The sequence below is a fragment of the Bos javanicus genome, chromosome 7, assembly GCF_032452875.1.
Source record: "Bos javanicus breed banteng chromosome 7, ARS-OSU_banteng_1.0, whole genome shotgun sequence".
NCBI lineage: Eukaryota > Metazoa > Chordata > Mammalia > Artiodactyla > Bovidae > Bos > Bos javanicus.
Genome location: NC_083874.1, coordinates 14,982,290 through 15,006,502, shown reverse-complemented (window position 1 = coordinate 15,006,502; position 24,213 = coordinate 14,982,290). Strand labels below are relative to the sequence as shown.

At 56.5% G+C, this 24,213-nt stretch overlaps 1 protein-coding gene across 5 annotated transcripts in view; it reads right to left on the bottom strand.

Moving 5' to 3' along the window:
* CARM1 (coactivator associated arginine methyltransferase 1) overlaps window positions 1-23,769 on the bottom strand; it is a 43,412-nt gene extending 19,643 nt beyond the window's left edge. The window contains exon 1 of one of the 5 annotated variants that reach the window (XM_061422182.1): window positions 23,167-23,769. In XM_061422182.1, the coding sequence (XP_061278166.1) occupies window positions 23,167-23,386 (220 nt within the window). In that variant the 5' untranslated portion in view covers window positions 23,387-23,769. Of the gene's footprint in view, window positions 1-13,328; window positions 13,446-18,886; window positions 19,059-23,166 lie in introns of those variants that run through there. The other 4 variants (XM_061422184.1, XM_061422183.1, XM_061422186.1 and 1 more) reach the window with 4 other exon arrangements.
* Window positions 23,770-24,213: the final 444 nt, after the last annotated feature.

The window sequence follows — 24,213 nt, the reverse complement described above, 5'->3', positions numbered from 1 at the left end:
GACCTGGGTTTGATCCCTGGGTCGGGAAGATCCCCTGGAGAAGGAAATGACAACCCACTCCAGTATTCTTGCCTGGAGAATCCCATGGACGGAGGAGCCTGGTAGGCTGCAGTCCATGGGGTCGCAAAGAGTCAGACACGACTGATCAACTTCACTTTCACTTTTCACACATATAAGCTTTTCGCATCAAAGGACAGTATCAAAAAAGTGAAAAAACAACCTACAGAATGGGAGAAGATATTAACAAATCATATATCTGATAAGAATCTATTGTCCAGAATATATAAAGAACTCAACAACTAAAAGATAACCCAATTCACAAAATGGGCCGAAGAGCTGAAGAAATGTTTCCCCCAAGATATACAAATGACCAGCATGTGAAAGGATGCACAGCATTATCCATTCAGTTCAGTTCAGTTCAGTCCCTCAGTCGTGTCCGACTCTTTGTGACCCCATGAATCGCAGCACGCCAGGCCTCCCTGACCATCACCAACCCCCGGAGTCCACTCAGACTCATGTCCATTGAGTCAGTGATGCCATCCAGCCATCTCATCCTCTGTCGTCCCCTTCTCCTCCTGCCCCCAATCCCTCCCAGCATTATCCATTAGGCACCTGGAACTCAAACCATAGTCAGAGGCCGCTGCTCACCCAGCAGGATGGCTACAATTTTAAACAAAACTGGGAAATAACACATGCTGGTGAGAAACTGAAACTCTCAGACCCTGCTGGTGGGAACTCAGAATGGGAAGCCGCACAGAATTACCATTTGACTCAGCAATCCCACTCCTAGGTATATACCCCAAAGAACTGAAAGCTGATATTCAAACAAATACTTGTATGCAAATATTCAAAATGTCACTATTCAAAACAGCTCAGATGTCCATCCACTGATGACTGGATAAAGAAAATACGGTCCATCCACAGAACAGAATATTACTCAGCCATAGAAAGAAATGAAGTCCTGACACCTGCTACTCTGTGGATGAGCTTCAGAAACTTGATGCCGAGTGAAAGAGGCCAGACACAAAAGGTCACAGGTGTACGATCCCATTTATCTGGAACATCCAGAGTTAGTAAATGCAGAGACAGAAAGCAAATTGGTGGCTACCAGGGGCTGAGGGTAGGAGAATGGGGAATAACTGCCTAATGGAAACAAGGTTTTCTTTTTGAACTGATGAAAATATTTTGGAAATAGAGGTGGTGGTTACCGGATACTGTGAGTATACTAAAAGCCACTGAATTGTTTTTTGTTATGTGAATTTTATCTCAATAGAAAAAGCAAAACTTTCCCAATGCATGAGTCTGGATATGAAGGGCCGACCGGTGTTCGCTGGGCCCCCTGCTCACCCCTGGTTTGGTCTGAGCCCTAAGCCTGGTCCACAGCCTGGAGGAGGCTCCTGAGGCCACAACCTGGGTTTCCACCAGACCACCTCACACCTCAGGAGCCAGGTGCCACCTCCTGGGGGTGAGAAAGGGGAGCAGGGCATGGGTAGCCTCCTGACAGCGGGCAGGAGGGAAGAGGGGACTAGGGGGGGCAGCCCCAGGGTCACGGCCAGGCCGCAGCCACAGGGGGCCCAAGACAAGGTGCCCCCAAGTCCAACTGTAAATGGGTCTCAGGAACGGACCTAAAACCTTGACGCAGTACCCATGGCCGCTCCTGGGTCAGAAAATAAAGCCAATCTGTCAGCTACTCCCACATGGTGGCAAACAGACCAGGGAAGGCCTGTCTCCCTTTTTGCCAGACCAGAAGAGCCTGGCAACCCAAGCAGCTGCCCGGCGGCCTGGCGCCAGGCAGGCGACCACAAGGACCTATGGCCAAGGGAAGCTTGGCTTCATCCAGGGGCCCGGGACAGGGAAGCCAGGGCGAAGGACAGCCTGAGTGGTCTCATCATGGGTGGGCCACCCAACGCCCACAGGACCAGCATTTTGTATACATCATAGCTATACAACCAGAGGTCAGTCCCTGGTACGCAGGGGATGGTCGGAAAATATCTGAAAAACCAAAAGAAAAAAAAGGCTGAATCAAGCTCCTGTCTTTTTTAAAAGCCTCAGGAGAAGTCAGAGCTCTTGGACTGGCAGTCAAGGACCTCCCCTCCCAGCCCCTTCCCAAGGCCACACTAGCGCCCCAGTTCCCACAGTGGGCAGGGCTCTGACCTTTGCACTTGTACTTCCCCTCTCCCCACCTCACTGGGAGGGGCCCTCAGGACAATGGACAGAGCTGGCTGCGCTGAGCCAATGGTTCCCCTCTCCACGCACCTCCCTGAGGCTGGGGCTCAGCCACAGCCTGCCTCCTGGCCCCCCAGGGGAAGGGGTTCCCAGGAGGGGGCTTCTTCCCCCAGGAAAGGGGCCTGGAGCCCACAGGGCCTGGACCCAGCTGCGGGTGAGCCGTGGAAGAGGCAGAACTGGTCTCTGGGCTCTGCTTCCAGAAACTGACCTAGAATGCACCACCCCTCATCACCTTGGCAGGCACGGAGCAGAGAGGAGGGCTGGCAGGCCTTCCTGTCGATCTACCTGCGGGGGGTACTACGAAGGGGGCTTTGGTCTGGGAGGGTGTGCAGGATACCCTCCCAGCCAAGTTGAGCAGGGCCCGTGTCCCTTCTCCCTGCAGTGATGGGACCGGCGGGCTGAGAAATGAAGGCTCCGAGGAAGCTCACCAAGACGGGCTCTCAACAGGGAAACAAACTCAGATCAAGAAGTACTAGTCAGGCCACAGCCACCGCAAGCATGCCTGCCCTGCTCCTAGACCCGGCCTGACACCCTGGGCTGGCCGCCCACCCATCACACTGTGAAGTCTGTTCCGCTGAGGCTCCAGGGCCAGGGGTCGAGGGGCTAGAATCACCAGGGACAACTCTACAGGGAACGCAGTGGTCTGGGGGTGTGGTGGGGGCCCTGGAAAAACACCCTACCAGTCTTGCTCTCCGGGCGGCAAGGCCCCCAAGTGTCCAAGTCACAGAGGCCGAGTTTCCACAAGCTGCTAGGGCCAGCACCCACCCACACCCTGCTGAGGTGAGATGGGGCTAACACATCAGACAACTTCCCAGGTGCCAGGCTCTGCTCCTGCATTTTTCATGGACTCTTCACAAAATCCTCATATCTCCTGTTACCGCCCCAAAGGCTCAGAGGAGAAAAGGGGCTCTCTCAGACAGGTTAGGTTTCTTGCTCCAGGTCACACAGCGAGTGGCTGAGCCTACTGGCCCCAGGGTCTGTGCTCCTAAGTGGTGTGCACACCACCTCTCTGAGCTTCCTTGAGCCAGCACTAGGGAGTTGTGGCCACTTTATCTGTAAAGGACCCAACATTTTTCAGGCCATTTAATCTCTGCTGCTGTAACTCAGGGGCTTCCCTGATGGCTCAGTAGGTAAAGAATCTGCCTGCAATGCAGGAGATGCAGGAGACATAGGTTGAATTCCTGGGTCAGGAAGATCCCCTGGAGGAGGAAATGGAACCCACTTGTGCTCTTGCCTGAAATTTCCCACAAAGGAGCCTGGCAAGTTGCAGTCCGAAGTGTCACAAAGAGTCGGACCTGACTGAGCAATTGAGCACACACACGCACATACAGCAACTCAGCTCCACCGCAGACACTACGTAAAGGAGCAAGGGAGCGTGGCTGTGTGCCAGTAAGACTGCATCACAATGGTGTGCAAGGGGACACCCTCCCCACCCCCGAGAGGGTGAGGACAGCCAGGTGGCCAGTGATGAGGATCCCCAGGTGATGGGGACTGAGGCCAGGGACACAGGGGTATTGTGGGGGGCTAGAGATGGCACCTGCAGAAGGCAATGGCACCCCACTCCAATACTCTTGCCTGGAAAATCCCATGGACAGAGGAGCCTGGTAGGCTGCAGTCCATGGGGTCACGAAGAGTCGGACACGACTGAAGTGACTTAGCAGCAGCAGAGAAGGCACCTGACTCAGCCAGGGAAAGAGACTGGAATAAATTCTTCAGCGAGAGGAAACGACACGTGGGAACACAGAGGAAAGGCAGCTATGATATGCTGATTAACAATAAACATGTATTTAGTCGTCTTTCTTGGCACTGAGCTCCTAAAACTTGCAATTTCTCAAGTGATTAAGAGCAATAAATGTGGGCTTTCCTGGTGGCTCAGTGGTAAAGAATCTGCCTGCCAATGCAGGAGACACTGGTTCAATTCCTGGTCCAGGAAAATTCCACATGCCGCAGAGCAACTAAACCCGTGCACCCCAACTACTGAGCCTGTGCTCTAGAGCCCGGGAACCACAACTACGGAAGCCCATGCGCCCTAGAGCCTGTGCTCTGCAACAAGAGACGCCACTCACGGAAGAAGCCCGTGCACCACAACTAGAGAGGAGCCCCCACTTGACACAGCAACAAAGACCCAGCACAGCCAAAAATAAACAGATGAAAATTATTTTTTATAAAAAGCTTAAATAAATTAAAGAGCAATAAAGGTGTCTTCTGTGATTCACGTGACGCCCCCTTCAAGCACCCTGGGGTATATGACTTTAGAAAGCCATGTCGGGACCAGCTTAGCAATTAGACCGTTGCAACTTTCAGTCCGCCCTCCTCAGCCGCCAAAGACCAATGGTTAAATTAATCGTACCTATACAATGAAGCCTCCATAAAACCCCAAAAGGACAGGGTACAGGAGAGCTTCTGGGCTGGCAAGCATGTGGCGTGCCAGGAGGTTGGCGCCCCCAGGGGGCGCGGCAGGCCTGCCCCCCGCCCCCGCCTCACCCTGCTTGGCTCTTCCATCTGGCAGGCCTGGGCTGCATCCTCTCATGTCAACCAGTCGTCTAGTAAGCACAGAACTTGAGGACAAGATCCTAGGAATCTCCGATTTATATAGCAACTTGATTGGAAACACCAGTGAGCCCAATGAGGTTGTGCCTGGCGTCTCAAGTGGGGTGTGCACAGTCTGGTGGTACTGAGCCCTCAACTTGTGTGATCTGACCCTACCTCCAGGGAGACAGGGTCAGAAAGGAGCTGAACTGCAGGAGGCCCAGCTGGTGCCGGAGAATTGCTTGGCGGTGATCGCAAGTGCTGAATGAGTATTGAGAGCAGGGGACACACACGGGCATGGAGTTCTCCCTTGCAGAGGCCCAGCAGGGAGAATGGGAGGTGACTGGGAATCCTGGCTACAGCCCAGGGAGGTTGCAGGGGTTCCCAGGCAAGATGAACGATTTGCAGGGAGGCTGTGGAGGAGCTGAGAGAGGCCCCGGTGAACCCTGGTGAACCACCCAAAGGGACCCCGTGCCAGGAGAGGGCAGGGCTGGAGGTCTGCCAGCCAGGCAGAAGAAGATGGAGACTGGGAAGCAAGCAGCTCTCGCGGACAAGCTGCCTCCTCCATGCCCAGCACAGCACCACCCTGAGGCCCCTTCTTGTTGGCTCCTTGGATAGCACCATGGAACCTGGAGCAGCCGAATAGGGCAGGGACACTAAGGCACGGGGGCTCCCTTGCCCCAGGCCTGAAGGAAACGCCCTACTCCCCACCCTCACTCCTGGGCCTAATCCGGGGCCTGGCACTCAGATAGGCCTCAAAGAAGCTGGTGGCCTCAAGGGCACTGACCAGATGACCCGGGGACGTGCTGAGCCTCCAGGCATGTCCCAGTCACAGCGTCCGATGCAGCCGGCTTGCTGTGGTCTCTCTCTTGCCCACACTCCTCCGTGGTTCCCCAGAACCTTCTGGAACAGAGTCAAACTCCTTATGGGGCTTGCCAGGCCCTGCTAACATGGATGGCTTGTTAGCATCTCCCCACGGGGCCATGCTGATCTTACCACCTCCCAGACCACAGGCAGAAAGAAGGCCTTCTCCCCAGCCTTCGTGGTCCCTTGACTCTTCCCAGGCACCCTGCCTCTCTTTCCCTGCGTCCCTGTCACCTCTTCCAGGGGACCAGCAAGGTTCTCCAGCACCTCCTGGACAAGCTGAACCCAGGGCTCTGCACGTGGCTGGCCAAGCACCCCCCCAGCATCTGAGGATGCTGACCTGCGCGGCCGCCCCCAGGCCTGGGGTCACAGAGGCCCGGCCACTTCCCTACCTGCAGAAGGCAGCCAGAATGGGGGGTCCAGCTGCCCAGGCCAAGGGCATGTGTGGCCTGGGGAAGGCGCTGGGCGCTGGGCAGCCCTCTGGTAACCCCTGTCCTTGTCCCCCCTTCCCCTCTGCTCTGGAACAAGCAGGGGGCCTTGAGCCCTTCATGCTGGACAGACTTGTGTCAGAGGGGCCCAGCAGAATGGGAATAAATGCCGGGAGCCAAGCTTTCTCCTCCCACAGAACCGTCTGTCCTGGTGTGAGAATGAGGGGCGCTCTCTGCCTCCTGGGGAACAGAAAAGCGAGACGGAAAAGCAGCCGCCAGCTGGTGGAAGGGAGCAACCCACACACAAAAGGGCCACATTTCAAGTCCCTGCCTCTCTAGCGGGAAAACTATTACAGCCACAAGTGAGGAATAATTAAAGCTATTTATCTTGGCAGACTTGGGAGAGGGGGGAGATGCCTGTCCGAATGTGAGGTCTTTTATGAAATCGCCTCCTACTGCCAAATAAAACACAGGCTTTCACCTTCCAGAGGAAAAACACTGCACAGGAGAGAGGAGAGTCGGGTGAAGAGGAGAACAAGGCACAGCAATCAGTGCTCTCCGCGGCCCACCCAGCGGCCTCCCCCTCTGCTCAGGGCTGTCGGCTGGCTTGCTGGGCAGCTTAGCCTGTAGCCTGCGCAGTGCCAACTGTGGGCATGAGGGCACGGCGGTGAACAAGCCGGCCGGGCCCTGCCTTCCCGTGCTCCTGGGCACCACAGGGCGGCAGGCAGCACCAGGGAGAAGGCAGGGTAAGAGGGGCTGGAGGGAACTCAGGGGGCTGATACCCACAATGCCCTGTGCAGCACGGATCATGGGCTGCCTCAGGGCAGCAGCAACATCCAAGCCAAGCCAGACCGCATGAGGGTACAGGGCTTGTCCTCCAAGAGCCTCCCATCTCCCACAGGCACCAGGCCCCTCTGCCCCACCTCCCCAGTGGGGGCAAGGCCAAGAGGACAGTGGTTTAAATGGGGGCATCGAGGGACTTCTCTGGTGGTCCAGTGGCTAAGATACCAGCTCCCAGTGCAGGGAACCAAGGTTCAATCCCTGGTCAGGGCACTAGATCCCTGCAACTAAGAGTTCACATTCCACAATGAAGACAGAAGATTCCACATGGACAGCTAAGACCCCAGGGAGCCAAGTAAATAAATGGACATCCAGGAAGACCTAAGTTCAGGGCCTAACGGGCCGCCCTCTAGATGTGACCTTGGGCCTCATTTCCTCATCTGTCCATTGGGGATCATGGCACAGCCCACAGGGAGGGCCTGGCAGACAGCCCCACCACCTGCCTTCACCCTCAACCTCAGGAACCTCATCTGTGCAATGGGGTTGCAATGGGGATAATGTCAAGATAAAACCCTTCCTAGGACTTTCTTGATGGTACAATGGATGGGAATTGGCCTGCCAATGCAAGAGACACAGGTTTGATCCCTGGTCTGGGAAGATCCAACACGTGGCAGAGCAGCTAAGCTCACGTACCACAACTACAGAGTCCGCGCTCAGGAGCCCGTGAGCAGCTAATACTAAAGCCTATGCGCCCGGAGCCCGTGCTCCGCAACAAGAGAAGCCACCACGAGGAGAAGCCTCACTCACCCAAACTAGAGAAAACCCACACACAGCAACAAAGACCTAGTGCAACCAAAAACAAACAAATTAATTTTTTAATTAATTAAAAAAAAACCCTCTCTGCTGTGAGGATTCCCCGAGATAACAGGGCAGGGCAGTATGAGTGTACTAAGCACTTCATGATCAGGAACCACCACGGTTCTGGGAATCCTAGCCCGGCCTCGCCTCGCTCTCTGGCTGTAACCTAAGCCGGCTGCTCCAGTGCTGTCCTCGGAGACGCTTGGAGCAGCTGCTGCCACACCGCCCAGCCCCGGGGTATTTGAGGAGCGTGAGGTCACCGTGGGCTCCTGGGCCTGACCTTGGCCTGGGTGAATCCCAGCCCCTCCCCGTAGGGACCCAGAGCCCCCCGCGCCCCAGGGCAGCCCCTGTCTGAGTGTCTCTTCCCAGCACACATGATCAAAGACTTCTAACCTACAAGTTCCCTTGCAGGGCCTTATCCTATAGCTCTACTTTTAAATGTCTGTGAAGATGCACTTAAATACAGGACTGTTCAAAACAGCAAAAAACCAACGTACCTACAGAACGAGTGAAGGAAAGGAGGGCCTAGGAAAGACACAGACTTCAATCCATAGATGCTGCCATGTTAAGATGACCAAGCCACACTGTTAGGGATACACGGTGTAAAATACACGCGCCATGGGCGTAAAAATGAGCAGGGCGAGCTGGCACGGGGAAGGCCTGTCTAGAAAGAAACACCACGAAATGACTTCAGGGGCTGCCTCTGGAAGGGAGGTGTACTTTTTCAACAGACACACACACACACACACCGGCCCCCCACCCCCCGCCTCAGGTCCTGTGAACCCAGTTCCACTAGGGCTAAAGGATAGAGGACACTGGCTTCTCAGCTGGTGGGCCAGCACCCCGCACTGCTCTCCCCTGAGTGGGTGTGACGGAGGAAGGGCAGAGGGCTGGGCCGAGCCAGGGTGCCGGAGGCCTCTTGAGACCTGGAATCCCAGGGCAAGTCCCTCTCCACCTGCTGAGGAGGCCACACAGCGGTGCAAATCCCAGAACTCCAGACCCACGTTCGAACCACCTGGACTCCACCCTCCAGCCCTCCAAGCTTTCAGGTCTTGAAAAATAGCGCGTCGATCAGCACTGCACAAGGACTAACACCCAGCGCCCAGCCCAAGACCACAGCACACAGCAGGTGTTCTGGGCACACAACATCTACTTGGAGCCCCACATCCCCAGGCCCTCTGACCAGAGGCAAAGACGGGAAAGGAGGACTCTCAGAGAGAATCTTGGACACAAGGCCACGCTGGGCCCAGACCAGGCACCTGGCCACTGACTCAACCCTACCGGGTACCCGGACCAGGCTCGGCGCATGCCACTCCGACCTGAAGCAGCCATCAGCTGAGGCTGAGAGCTGCCGGCTTCACGCTGAGCTTGGGAAGGTCTTAACTTTAGGTGTGGGAACTTCGGCCACATCAAAGGGGCCCCGAAGGCTGACCACCAGAGTTGGCTGACCACGAGGGTTATCTCGCTGGGAGGAGACAAGATAGGGGCCCTGGGCTCTACAGGCAACACTTGTTTCTCTCTCCAGGTGGGGGTGGGCGGTTCCTGGTGTCTGCTTATTAGCCTTCATCCCTGTGACAATACTTCACAATAACAATAGCCAGCCATCACTGCTGGCCCACCCCTTGCCACCCGCCTTCTCCCCGCCACCATGGGGCTGACCACAGGCTGAAGAAGAGGCTCCACACCAGAGTCCCCCAAACCTCCTAAGACAGCACTGGCTTCTGGGAGTCAGCAGGGACCCCGTTCAAAGGGTGGTTCATGGGAGCTAGGGGTGGGGTGGCGGATGGTATTTGCCTTTAGGGATTGGAGGCTTGTGGTCCTGTAGGTCTGGTCTGGAGGGACCCCAAAAACGAGTCTAATTGAGGGGTGTGTGGAAGGGCAACTCCAAGAGAAGGAGCCCCAGACAAAGAAAGGGCTTGGCTTTTCTGAAAAGACTACTGGGGCTCTGACTGGGCGGGAGCCATTACATGCAAATATCTCCCCATCCATGCTAATCAGCCGGCAGCCCGGGGCTTTGTGAGCTACAAAAGGAACAGCAGCTGTGCACGGTTCCTTGGCTCCTGAAAGCAGGGGGGCTTAGAGGATAATTAGGGGTGGGGGGAGGCAACAAACCCATCAGCCCCAGCCCCTAACTCCAGGGGCTGTGCTGTCGGCCTCTAGCACCGAGCCTTTCTTCTTTGGCTGGGACTTTGAAGCAGTTGCTGTACATGGTACCAGGCAGACACCTAATGCAAGTCAGGGCCTCAGCTAATGCTCCCAACCACCACCTTCCTCACTGAGCTCAAGTTCAAGAGGGGAAACTGAGGCCCAGAGAACTGACATGCTTCAAGCGGCCCAGCCTGGGGACCTGGCTGCTCATGAAAGACAGCTGCACCCCACCCCAGTCTCTGGGAGGCAAGTTGGGCCTAGGAGGCTGTGGGGACCATGCTCAGGGTCCAGGGAAGGATGTGGGCCCTGGGCCTTGCAGAGCCAGGCCTAGCTGGTTGACCACAGCTGACAGGCACCATCCCCCAGAGTCCCCACTACAGGCTCACAACAGAGCCAGACTCCAAGGGCTGAGAGGGGTCATGAAGGTGTCCACCACCTGTGACCGCAGGAACTGGGCGGGCAGTGCCTCATGAGGACTGAGGCGCATAGGGGAAGCCTGTCAAGGGCAGCAGGGGGACCCACCCTCAGAGCAGCTGGGACACCCCACACACTGGTTCCCACAGCTGCCGGGGACCGTGTGCTCAGCACAGGAAGCCAAGCCAGTCAGTGTCTGGGGAATGCTAACGTGTTCCTCCTCCAGCCAGCTGAGGGACCTCAGCCCTCAGCCCAGGGTGACTCCAGGGAGGCCAAACCGGAAGAGGCTGGAGGACAGGGCAGAGGAGCCTCGGTGGAGAAGTGATGCAGGAAACCAGCTAGGGGGCTGAGGCCCACCTGCAGTCCTGGTGGAGGGCTCATGACAAAGAGAACACTTAGTCCACTGGCCCAGAGGTAACACAGGATGTCCTGGGGCCGCGTGGCTGCTAGAAGGGCCTCCGCCAGGCCCCTGGCCCTCCAGGAGCCCCTCTGGCCCTACCTCTGGGCTCGGAGAACCGGATGTGTGAGTCCGGAGGAGGGCCCCTTCCTGCCAGCAGCTGCCTCGCCAGATGTGATTCCAGATGTGGCCCAGGCCAGTGGGGACAGAGCCTGCCTGACCCACGATGGAATCAGCAACAAGACAGGAATGAGGAAAGACTGGCTTTGGGCTCCAGAAGAATCCACCAGGGCCACTTCCTTGACACACACCCCAAGGGCCAGGTCTGCCTCTCCTCTAGGGCACTGACTTTCACCAGTACCCCCAGGGAGACGTCAGGGCCAAAGCCGGGTTGGCACCCAACAGCCAGCCACCACCAAGTGCCTCAGTTTCCCCTCTTAGGAAGAGGGTGGCTCCCCAAGGGGCTGCTCTGATGGCCAGGCGAGTCAATGAACGTAGAAAGCCTGGCACGGCGCCCACCAGCTGCTCAGCCCACAACAGCCGTGGTAGGGCCTCAAAGCGGCGATAAGCAGGGCACTGGGGTGGGGGTGGAGGGGCACTGAGGCCAGGCAAACAGCCAGCATCTCCAACCTGAGACTCACGCAACACTAGGGATGCCAACCTCCAGTCACACATTCGGTGTGGACCAGACAGGCTCAGCGGAGGGGGCCTCTGGGACACGACAGAAGGCTGGAAGCCCCAGCCTGCCTTTGCCCTCCCCTCCAGCTCAGCGAAAAATGTGGCTAGCTCTCTGGAATGCCCCGTTTGGATCTGCTAGAGGCCCCCCAATCTGCCTTTGATCATTTATTCACGTGCCCCCTGTGGGGGGGATGACGGAGCATTCCTTTTTCATCAGAGCTCAGATCTGCCGGGGTCCCTGCAGCTGGACTCTCACCAGCTCCTGTGTTGTCAGGCAGGTTTCTATACACAAAACCGTTACGTGAGTATCACATGCAGCCAAGACGAACGCCAGCCATGGGAACACAATTAGCGGGGGAGCAAATCCGCCCAACAGTCTTAAAGAAAACAGCTCAGACCCGCTCTCACCAAAGCTGTGGGTGATGAATCAACCGAAAGAGACAGACAAAAAGAGGGAGTGAAAGAGTTTCTCCCCTTATTCTGTGAAGAGTGGGGGAGGGGAGGAGACAGAGTACCCCAGACACACACACCCGTCTCGACCAGTTTTCAAGAATACCCTGCCAACCAAACCAAACCCACCCAGAGGCTGCAGGCCAAGTTCTAGGTCTGACTTTGGGTGGCAGTTACTGGGGTGCACACCACGTCAAGTGCACCTTAGGCCCGGGCATCTGTGCGTGTTGATTAAACAATTAAAGCCAGTGATCTAAAGCACAACCCCCACAGGAGACGCCTGAGGCCCACAGGGCCTCCATATCTAACTCCTGCAGGCCTGGGTGAAGCCTGGCCTCAATTTCCTTCAATAACTGGCTTGCAGAGAACAAAAGAGGTGGGTGTGGGGGAAGTCAGGGACTCGGGGATCTTAAACCAAAAGGTGCCACGGCTTCTCGGAGCAGACATAAAGGGTGCCAGCAGCCCCGCCCTGCTGTGTTCCTGGGACCCTGAATCCTGACGCTTTCCCAGCAAGTCCCGGAAGTGAGCAGACAGAAGGGTGAACACACGAAGCGAGCCGTGTGGGACCAGGAAGGGCTTTGGCAGGATCTCCAAGGCCTTCCCAGCTGCCCCATACCCATCTGGGGGTTTCAGGATCATCTCTGCCTGGGACATGTCTCTTCCAGACCACACGGCAGGCTTAGGAGACCAGTTATCCCTTATACCATGTTATTCACCTGCTGTATATGTGGGGCAAATCTGTATGTGCACATGCTCAGTCGCTCAGTCGTGTCTGACTCTTGGCGACCCCATGGACTGTAGCCCACCAGCCCCCAAAACCACTCTCCACTCTAGGAGGGAACAACTGAGAAGGAGGGTCACTTGCCTGGGGTTATGAGGTCAAGTCAGAGGAGACTCTGTGGCCTATGCTAATCATGACCTCCAGATGCCTCTGACCCATGAGAGCTGCTGCAGACCAGGAGGGGGAAGGGTGAGCATTCCAGCCCAGGAATGCAAAGCAGGCCTGTCCCTTGGCCTGGCTGACCAGGAGAGCAGGACTGGCCCAGAGACACAGACCCCAGCTGCCCCAGAGCCGGCCCCGCCGCAGCCGAGCCCGTGGCTCCTGCGCCCAGATCCCCTCCTTCCCACCTCAGCTCTGTCAGGCTGGTGGCCTCCTGCCCCATTCTCTTCAGGTTGGTTCCCAGGCCACACTCCGGCCCCTCCCCAAGCAGGGAGAAGGGGTTCCTCATCCGCCTTCTTTCTGCTCCCCAAGACCAGAATTGAGGCAGGGGCAGGGGTGGCGTCTGATGTGTACAGGGCCTGGAGTCCGGGCACAGGTGACCACCCACCACCAGCCAAACCCCTCAGTGAAACCCCCCTCAACAACAAGAAAGCTGAGATATCCGGGAGGCTGAGTCATTCGCCCAGGATTGCTCTGCTAGGAAAGGATGGGGCAGAAAACTAAGGGATGGGGGAGGGCTTGAACCCAGACACCACCTTGGGTGTCACTTCCCTTCCCAACACCCTGGGCGTAAAGGCCAAGGCCCTGGCTGGGACCCACCCCTCCCCATACTCACACTGCTCCAGCCACACTGGCCATGGGCTGCTCTTGGCCATGCAGGCCCACAGGCTCACTCCCCAGGTCTGCCTGCCTGAGTAGCAGACACTACTTCAAGCACCTTCTATCAGCTCACAACTCACAACTCTCCAAGGCAGATGCTACCAAGATCCCCATTTCACAGCTGAGGAAACAGGCATAGAGTCTGGGTCATGCCGATGCACTTCCCTTGGCAGCTTTAATGCCCCACTCTGAGTGGTGACCATCCCTGACCAACCCGTAACTCCCACTCACCCCCACTTCGAGCAGCCCCTTCCCCAGCATTCTCAAGCCTCAGCCGGGTTTACCTTCAAGGCACTGGCCACTGTGGGAGATTGCTGAGACAGCGCTTGTCACACATACTCCCACCCCACAAGACCTCCAAGTGTGGACCCATGTGCTTAATCCCAGCTCCTCAAACAGTACCTGGCATGCAATGGATGCTCAGTAACCTTTGTGTTTAAAGAACTTCCCTAGTGGTACAATGGTTAAGAATCTGCCTGCCAATGCAGGGCACACGAGTTCTATCCCTGGTCTGGGAACTAAGATCCCAAATGCCGCAGGGCAACTGATCCTGCACCACTATTACTGAGCCTGAGTGCCCGAGAGTCCATGCCTGCTCTGCAACAAGAGGCACCGCAACGAGAAGCCCGAGCACTGCAGCTAGGGAGCAGTCCCCACCTTACTGCAACAGAGGTGTGTGCATGGCAACGAAGACCCAGGGCAGCCAATAATTCATTAACTACTTTTTGTTACATGATAGATAGCTAACACACTGCAATTGTCATCAGAAGTTTGGTGGGAGAAATAACATTTAAAATTAATAAATAAAGTTAGACAAATGGTAATGACTACAATAAAGAGACAGCAAGGTCACTCTGAATGTGTGCTTCTGATTGAAAGTATGAAAATTCAAGTCTCCCTATTTTCACAGAACTGTTGGTGGGCCCTGCCATCCCAGGTAAGGTCTCTCCCCCACTCTCCCCACCAGCCTCTACTACCAGGCCCTCCCCAGACTTGTCATCTGCTTGGGCCCCTCCCCAACCCCAGTACCCAAAGTGGGCAGCCCTTCCTGCTCAGAAATCCAGTAATCTCCTCTTGGCACTCCTGCCATTCATAGTCATTCTCCTGGAGAGGACACAGATACACGTGGCCCCCACTGACTGCTTCACTCCGCAATCTGCTGCTGTCCTCAGTGGCCACCAGCCTTTCTCGGGTCACAGATCCCTCTGAGGGGGATCAAAAGCAAAGGAGCCTCTCCCTCGAAAGCAGCACGGAGAACCAAGAGCCGCTCCATGGCCCCAGGTCACCGGAAGCACACGCAGCTAATAAGTGCTTTACAAATGTTCCCTCCAGAGAGGTGCTGCCACCCCTTTTCTGAAATCAAGGAGGCTCCTCCAAGGTCCTAGCCACCGACTCTTGTCCGTCTACCCTTATGCAAACCGCATGCAACTTTAAGGGGCTGTGAGATCATGGGACACCCACTGACCCACCAGGACCATCCTAGGATTTCAGGTTAAGAGCCTCCACTATGAGCTGCCTGAAGCCCCTGCCAGCCTCCACTCTCCACAGAAGCAGCCAAGTCCAGCCCAAGTCTAGCCCTCCCGCTCTCCCACCTGGGATGGGTATTTCTCCCGACATCCTAGCAAACTCACCACCTCCTCAGGTGGTGCCTGCCTCCCCAGGCTCCCCGGCAAAGAAGCCTCACCTGCCGCCCAGTTATCTTGCCTCCCTCCCTCTGCTAGACCTAACCGGTTCAGAATGCACCGCAGAATCCGAAGTTCACACCACACTCCTCCTTGTGTCAAAAAGCCCTGCCCACCCACCTCATCCAGACCCCCACACCTAACGCCTGCGCTTGCTCGCCAGGTGCTGCTCATGGTGTGGACAACTTTCCACCCGTGATCTCACGTACGGGCCCAATCAGCCCAACGGATGTGCCACGCCAGGCCGTTAGACCCGGCCTGAAACACGTGGGGCTCAGTGAGTTTCAGATTACAAACTGCTCACATCTGAAAAAAGGTAACAAGGTACAGACAGCATGAATTATCCCTAGTAGAGCATAGGCAACAGCTGTAACCAAGCACCGTTTTGCAGCCAAACGTGGGAATGTGCAGTGCTCAGTTGTGCTTGACTCTTTGCGACCCTGTGGACTGTGGCCTGCCAGGCTTCTCTGTTCACAGGATTCTCCAGGCAAGAATATTGGAGTGGGATTTCCTTCCCCAGGGGATCTTCCCTACCTGGTGATCGAACCTGTGTCTCCTGCTTGGCAGGCGGATTCTTTACTACTGTGCCCCTGGGAAGCCCTAAGTGGGAACAGTCATTCTCAACTGGATACCAGAGAGTATAAAAAGCCCCATGTGGCAACTTAGGGCTGGGGTTTCGCCTGAGTTTGGGTCAGGTTAGCTCTTGCTGCCAAATGAGCAGGAAGTCAGGTTTTCAGACCTTTTATATTTCCAAATTGCCAATGAGGGCCTGTGGGCCTGCACAGGTGCAGGTAGAGGTGAGGGAGGGGAGGGGCGGGGCTTGGGAGGTAGTCAGTGGGTAGGGCCCGGGACTAGAAGCCAGGTCAGCTTGAACTGGGGTAACAGCTGTCTAGAGGGAGGGGTGGGGGGCTGAAGAAGGGCGAGGGCTAAGGTTAAGGACATTTTCCCATACCTGATGGACACCCAAAAAAAACAATACACTACAAGTGGGAAGGCAAATGGCTACTGGTGTGGGGCCTGTGATGGGGTGGCCACCAGCAGGGAAGGGGCGCTGGCCATGTGGGGCACAGGCCCCTTCTAAAGGCGGCACTGCCATCCAACTCAGCCTGGGGATGTGAGGGCCCAGGGTTGCAGCCCTACTGATTTTTCATAAGTACAAGCCAGATTTTGATGGGAAATCACCCGATTTTTAAAAATATCAGGAATCTCCTTTTAACCACAGAGTGGAGCAAACCCTTTACTAGGTAACTCATGACCCCTGGCCGAGTGTCATGGCCTTGACTATCTGCCCTTTGCCCTAGGGGCGGAATTCAGCTTTTGTACCATAACAGGACTCTGGGCCTCTAAAGCGCTTCAGGGGCAGACTAACTGAAACCATGTGATTACATTTCTGTTGCATTCCCTGCAAGCTTCTGCAGCTTCTCTCCTTGCTACCTGCTGCCAGAAGAGTTTTCAGAAATACCATCCTTATCATGTTAGGCCCCCGTGAAAAATGGCAGGGCACTCCTGACCACATATAGGAAAAGGCCCTGTCATTTGGGAGACGTGACCTGGGCCCAACCTTGTTACCCATCTTTAGTCCCTCCATTCTGCTCACACCAGGCTGCTGTTCCCACCTCATTGAGCATCTTTCCATAAACCAGGAGTATTCTGCCCAATTATGGTGGCTACATCCACATCCTACCTACTATGGCCAAGGTGACTATCTCCCAGTACCTGTTCTCCCTTTCTCCCACTGAAAGAGAAACCCGGAAATGAGCTGAGGACAGGGTCCCTCTAACTAAAGACTACATTTCCCAGGCCCCCTTGCAGCTAGCAGTGGCCATGTGACTGCATCCTAGCCAATGGGATGCAAGCAGAAGCAACCAGGGCCAGCTTCTGGGAACCTTCCCAAACAGACACCTGGCAATGCTCTTGGAACCCTTTGCCCCTTCCTTGATCCTGCTGTTTGGAAACCAGGTGTAATAGCTGGACTCCTGCTGCAATACTGAGTCATGATGACAAGACTCGACCCTGGGAATGTGGGAACAGGGTTAGCTAGAAGGACCTGGGTCTGAGGACTTCCTCGAGCAGAACTTCCACACCAGCCCTGGTCTCCAGCTTCCAAAGCTCCAGGACCAGAGCACGAGAAATGAACTGCCGGCTTGGTTAAGCCACCCCTACTCTAGGTCTCTGTTAATGCATGGATAAACTGAATCCTGACCACCCAGTTCCACTGAACCACTTTGCAGGGAGCAAAGCATCCAACAGCCAGCTCTGCTGTCTGCCAGCCGGGATAACCCTTTCACCCCTGCTCTTCCAACAACAGTATGGTAGGTGTGTACCTGACCTCCCAGAACTATTCTAAGGCCCAGTGGTAACACACAGAAGGGTCATACCTGTCAGGCTAACTGGCCCACATGGGCCCACATGGTCCAGAAAGCATACTCTATATGGCCTGATCAATCAAGACACTTTACAATCAAAACAAACAGACCTACACAGAGAAGGGCTTTTTGGCTTCTCTTAAGCTGCGCAAGGACACGACTGAGCGACTTCCCTTTCACTTTTCACTTTCATGCATTGGAGAAGGAAATGGCAACTCACTCCAGTGTTCTTGCCTGGAGAATCCCAGGGACGGGGAATCTGGTGGGCTGCCATCTATGGGGTCACACAGAGTCGGACACGACTGAAGTGATTTAGCAGCAGCAGCAAGCTTCGAAAGATCTACCGACCCTGGTTGGGGCTGAGTTCCCAAGTTACCCCTCCTCCTGCCTGTTTCATTCACTTATCCCTGGGGTCTGCAAGCTTTTCCTGTGAAGGACTGGTAGGTAAATATCTTAGGTTTTGGCAGGACTCTATGGTCTTCGTTAAATATTTTTCCTTGGGTTTTCTCCTTTTAATCAACACTTCAAAAATGTACAAACCTCCCTTAGCTCTGACTGCTTAAAAAGTTGGCCACTGGCCCACAGGCCCTGCCTTATACTACCAGCCTTTCCCCAGCGCCTCCAAAGTTAAAGCACGGGGGTCTGTCCATGCCTGGCACACAGAAAGTGCTCAATAAGTGACGGCAGTCAGTAGCAACCGGCAGGCACCGCTGAAAATGTAAATGCCTTCTGATGTGACTACCTTTGTCCCCCAGGCTGGACACTGCATGTCCTAAAGGCTGCACACAGGACCACTCTTCCACAATCTCAGCACCCCAACTGCCCCCAGCTGTCGGGGGTGGGGGCTACCAGGAGCGCGCGTGAAGGAAGTCACAGGGTTCCTGATTCTGGAACCTGCAGCTTGTTTTCACAGAGGGGTTTTCTCTAGGGTTTCCAGCCCCTGGCAGGTCCCCCCACAAACTGAAATCTAGCCCATCAGAGACAGCCCTGCTGTATGTCCCTTCCTAGCCAATGGGGCTGGGAGAGCCAGAGAACCGAGAGAAAAGCAGCCCTGTCATCTCCAGGAAGGCCACCACGGGCCTGAGGAACTGAGTCTGTTCTGCTCACGGCCTCAGCCACCTCACGACGGGCTTCTCAAGGAGCTGCCTCCCGGCAAGTTGGGCGTGGGAAGCCTGCATCCAGGAACGCCAGGGCCCGTGCCAAAGCTTCCTCAAGGCCCAGGAAGACGCACCTCTGCCTGGGGAAAGTGGTCCAGTTATGGGAGCTGCCACTTAGCCAATGCCATGGACGTGAGCCAGGGTGACATCAAGTGGCAAGAAGGGGTGGGGAGGGAATTCCCTGGAGGTCCAGCGGTTGGAGGACTCTGCGCTTTCACTGCTGGGGGCAGGGGTTCGATTCCTGGTTGTGGAACTAAGATGTCACAAAACCAAAAAAAGAGAGTGGGGTGGGGAAGGGTCACCATTCACCGCAGGGTGACTGAGCCAGAGCCTTCCACAGCTGTCCTCTTTCCCACACGGAGGATGTGAACATCAAGGAATATAGCTACATGTCCTCCTGTATGTCCTGGTTGCTCTTGGTGTTCAGCTGCGAAGTCATGTGTAACTCTTTGCGACCCCATGGACCGTAGCCCTCCAGGCTCCTCTGTCCATGGGATTTCCTAGGCAAGAACACTGGAGTCAGTTGCCATTTCCTCCTCCAGGGGATCTTCCTGACCCAGGGGTTGAACCTGAGTGTCTCCTGCATTGGCAGATGAATTCTTTACTACTGAGCCATCAGGGGAGCCCATCTCCCAGCCTTGCCACCTGACGCAGAGGTGGCAGCCCTGGGGGGTCCTTCTCCCATCTGCTGGGGATGGGAGGCAGCTGGACAGCCCCACAGCATACAGGACTTTCTACTAGAAAAGCCAGCTCTTCACCATTCCACACCAATAGCATCACCAGTGATAACATCTGTGGACCAACCTACCCTCTATGGCTGGACTCCCTGCTCCACTTCCCCCATATTCCCAGGCCCCCGGTGGCACTATTCTCTCTGCAGTGGAGGAAACTGAGGTCGTGTGCAGGTACCTGTTGCTATCGGTAAGGAAACAGGTATCGCGATAGGTGAAACGGCAAGTTCAAGACTGAGTAGCCGGTGATTCACACCAGTCAGATTCCGTGCTCAAGACTCTCACCTCCCAGATGTGAGGCACGGGGAGATTCACGTGGATGTCTTGGCCCACCCCCCAACCCTCATGCCCCGCTCTGACCCCTCAAACACAGTTGAATGTCAGGTATCTGGCGATCACCAGTGGCTCACAGGACCCCGCCTCATGAGGGACAGGTGAGCAGAACAGGGTTCCTGAAGCCTTCTCACCTGGCCAAAGCAGGTCGGGTGAAGGGTCCAGGATGGGAAATGCTGAGTCCAGGGACGGAAGTTCATTCCAAGAGAAGGCCTGAGGCTGCCAACAATGCAGTTTGCCCCCAAGTCCCCCAGAGGCCAGACCACTTTTGCCTCTTCCCAGGGCACCGTGGCCAGCCGTCCACGCCCAGCAGGCCCAGCCTGCTCGCTCATCTGAGGCTCTGCACTCCCCCAGCAGACTTCAGAGCAACTGGGAAGCAGCACTGCCTCGCCCTGAGGCTGCCAACTCCGAGGCCCTCGCCAGCCTGTTACGGGAGTTCGTTCCCTGAGCAAACACGCTGTGCCACCAAGCCCTGTCATCACCTCCATCCTGCCACCCAGGAGACCGAGGCACAGAGGCCCCCAACTACCTGCCAGGCACCAGTCCAGCCCACACAGTGGATGGCCTCAAACATATGCCCAAGCCCTAACCCCCAGAATCTGTGCATATGACTTCACGTGGAAAAGGGATCCTTACAGACATAATTAAGGATCTAAGATCATCCTGGCCTTCCCAGGTAGCTCAGTGGTAAAGTCCCCTCCTGCCAGTGAAGGAGACTCGGGTCCGATCCCTGGGTTGGAAGATCCTGTGGAGGAGGAAATGGCAACCCACCCCAGTATTCCTGCCTGGAAAATTCCACAGACAGAGGAGCCTAGCAGGCTACAGTCCATGGGGTCGCAAGAGTCAGACATGACTTAGCGCCCACGACTGACTGAATGAAGATCATCCTGGATTTAGATTCCAGATTCATGTGTGCGTGTTCAGTCGCTCAGTCATGTCTGACTCTTGCCACCCCATGGACTGTAGCCTGCCAGGCTCCTCAGTTTATGGGATTTTTCAGGCAAGAATACTGCAGTGGGTTGCCATTTCCTTCTCCAGGGGATCTTCCCAACCCACGGATTAAACAGGCATCTCCTGTGTCTCCTGCATTGGCAGATGAGTTGTTTATCACTGAGACACCTGGGAAGCCCCTAAATCCAGTGACAGGCAACCTTAGAGGGAAAGACACAGAGACACAGGGGAGCAGCCATGTGGAGATGGAGGCAGAGACTGGATTTCTGTGGCCTCCAACCAAACAATGCCTGGAGCCACTGGACATTGGAAGAGGCAAGAAAGGATTCTCCTCTAGAGCCTCTGGAGTGCGTGTGACCCAGCCAGCACCTTGCCTTTGGACTTCTGCCCATGAGCTATGAGAGAATACATTCCCATTGGTTTAAGCCACTCCGTTTGTTAAGCAGCCCTGGGAAACCAATACAACCAGGCTCAGCCAAGACCACAGACCATGCTCTCAACTCCATGCCAGAGTGACTTGGGCATAAAGGGGACAGGAATTATCTCAGATCCCTGAGACTTTGTCATTCCAGACTGAGACTCTCGGTGTGAGAAATGCAGACTCTCTCCTCTTGAAGATCACTTCAGTTATGAATGACCACCCCAAACAGAAGTGTTCCTTTATTATAACTAGTAACAATTCCAAGTGTATCCACAAAACAAAAACAGGAAAGTAAAAACTCTCCTGGAGGGGCTTTCCTGGTGGCTCAGTGGTTAAGAATCTGCCTGCCAATGCAGGAGACATGGGTTTGATCCCTGGTTCAGGAAGATCCCGCATGCCTCGAAACTAAGCCCCTGCATCACAAAATACTGAGCCTGTGCTCTAAGAGCCTGAGAGCCACAACTATTGAGCCCACGTGCTGCAACTACCGAAGCCCAGGTGCTCTAGAGCCCATGCTCTGCAACAAGTCGAGCACCGCAACTAGAGAACAGCCCACGCTCACTACGAGAGAAAAAGCCCACGCAGCAACGAAGACCTAGCACAGCCAAAAATAAATTAAAAACCACGTTAAAAAATTTAAATAATAAAACTCTCCTGGAGAAAGATGTGAAGAGAGTATATGAGAACACTGTACAATCTTCCTAGTAATTCTATAAATCTAAGCCTTTCCTAAAATCAAAAGAAGTTTATTTACCAAAGAAAAACCAACTCCCCTGGAACTCCTCTGAGGATCAGCCCTGGGACCCTAGTTTGAGAAACGATGCCTTACTTGGTGCTGTGCCCATTCATGTATGTAGAATGAATGGCAGTGCTTATGATCTGGGGGGCCCTTCAGAGCTTAAGTGTCTGTCTTGAGCACCGATACCCACCTGGCATACTCTTTTCTCCCCTCATCTGGTCCAAGAAGACCCAGTTCTGCCGGAGCAAAAAGAGGTGTGATGCTGGGTGTGAGGAATTCTGTGTGGGAACCAACTGCTCCACACACTTCCCTTCGGAAAACCCCATGCCCAAAGTGGCAAAACGCTCACACAAACCACCACCAGGAAAAGCCTTCTCAGTGACACACGGAGAACATCAGAGCAAGAAACCGGGAGAGACAAAGCTGAGTGTAACAGAATAACAAAATGTGAAATGAGAAGAGAACAGATAAGAACAAGAGAGAACAGACAGGAGTAAGAAGAGAAAGAAAAAGGATGAACTACAAAGACGCGGGGTCTTGGCAAACACATTTGAGATCTTTCTCCCCCGCCCCACACCGAAATGTCAGTTTTGAAACTAGCTTCTGAAAATGTAACCAGTTTCTCACATCCCCAAAAAGGAAGATCGGGGGACCGTGGCGAGGGAGGAGGCAGTGTTACATCTTACTTCGGAGCCCGGCATCAAGAAAGGGCCCCAGCCGTCCACGTTTCCACGAGGCGCACACCCAGCGGCTCGCACCACCCTCGCAGGGACCCTCTCCCCAGATCCAGAAGTTTCCCACTCGGGGGTCGGGAATGCCAGGCCCTCCAGATGAGTGGAACAGGGTCCTCCAGGCCGCCCCAGACTGGGCACCACTTTCCAACCGTCCTTAGCAGTCCAGAGGGTCCCCTGGATGGCCCGAGGCTGTCCACACCCCTCCCTCCTCTCCGCTACGGCGGCCACACCCGCCCCCAGACTCCCATTCTCTCCCACGCCCAGGCCCCCTCCCCTCCCACCCAGCCCCCACACCCCCGGCTTCTTCAGAATTCTTGCCTTCCACTCTCGGCCCCCCACTTCCTGCCCACCCTCTCCCAATCTCAGGGCCCTCACTACCCCCCCACTTCCCGCTTCCCTCCGCACTCGGGGCACCTCACCTCTGGCCACCACGCACGCCCTCTTTTCTCTTTCTGCCCCTTGACACCGTTCCTCCACGCCCCTCACTCGGGGGCCCCCCCCACACCCAGCTCCCTCGGTTCGGCCCCACAGACCCCACATCAGGCCCCCACGGACCAGGGCCCCTCACCCTGGGAACCCCAGGCACCTCACCGCGTCCCTCCCGGCCAGGGTCCCCCCCACCGCGACCGGCCTCGTGCGCAGCCCCCGCGCGCAGCCCGGCCCCGGGGCCCAGCACTCACGGCTGTAGAGGGCGATGCCCGCCGCGTCCGGGCCGGCGCGCACCTCGAGGCGCAGCGCCTGCTGCTCCGCGTGCCGCTGGATCTCGCCGTTCGCGTCGCCGATGGTGAGGAGGCGGGCGCCGGGGAACACGGACACGGCCCCGCAGGGCCCCGTGACACTCGTGCCGGCCGCCCCCGCGCCGCCCACGCCCGGCCCCGCCGCCGCCGCCGTTGCTGCCATCTTAGATCCGGCTCCAGGCCCAGCCACCGCCGCCGCCGCCGCGCCCGGGCCCAGGCCGCCGCCGCCGCTGCCGAGCAGGCCGAGGCCGAGGCCGAGCCGGGCAGCGCCGCCTGCCGGCCACGCGCCGCCTCGCCGCCACCGCCGCTGCGGCCCGGCCACCGTGGCGCAGCGCCCCCTGCAGGCGGCTCTGGGCGCTGGGGGGGAGCACGGTAGGGGGCGGGGCCGGACCCCCTCACCCCGTCCCGCCCCGCGCGAATGGGCGCTGCTTTGTGAGGTGACTCCGCGGCCCAGGAACTGCAGGGTGGGAGCGTACGTCAAGGGTGATGCTCTGCCGCGCGGACACGCCCCTAGATCTAGGGCCCCGCCCCTACCCCGGCGTGGCCCGAACGGCCGCGCTTTGTAAGACCGTCCAGCGGAGGCCCAGGAAGGGCGGGGCCCGGAGCTCGGGCCAGGGGGCGGTGCTCGCCTTGAGGACACGCCCTCGGGCCCCGCCCCACGCCGGCGGCCGCGCTGTGAGGTGGCTTTCTGGCCAGGGAAACGGCGGGGGCGGGTCTGACGCCTGAGGCTTGGCTCCGCCCCCAGTCCCGCCCGGCTTTGTGAAGCGGCACGCAGAGGGGCGGGGTCCAACTTCGAAGAGGCCCCGCCCCTATACCGGTCCAGCTCCTCCCTCACCGGGCCTTGCTTTGTGAGGTTCTGCTTTCTTGAGAAGGGCTGGAGTGGCGGGGACAGAACGTAGGACCACGCCCCAGCCTGTGGCCCCACCCCCCAGCACGCCCGCTTGAAGAGCAGTTTGAGCCAGGACTTAGCCCCTGAACCCCATCTTTAAC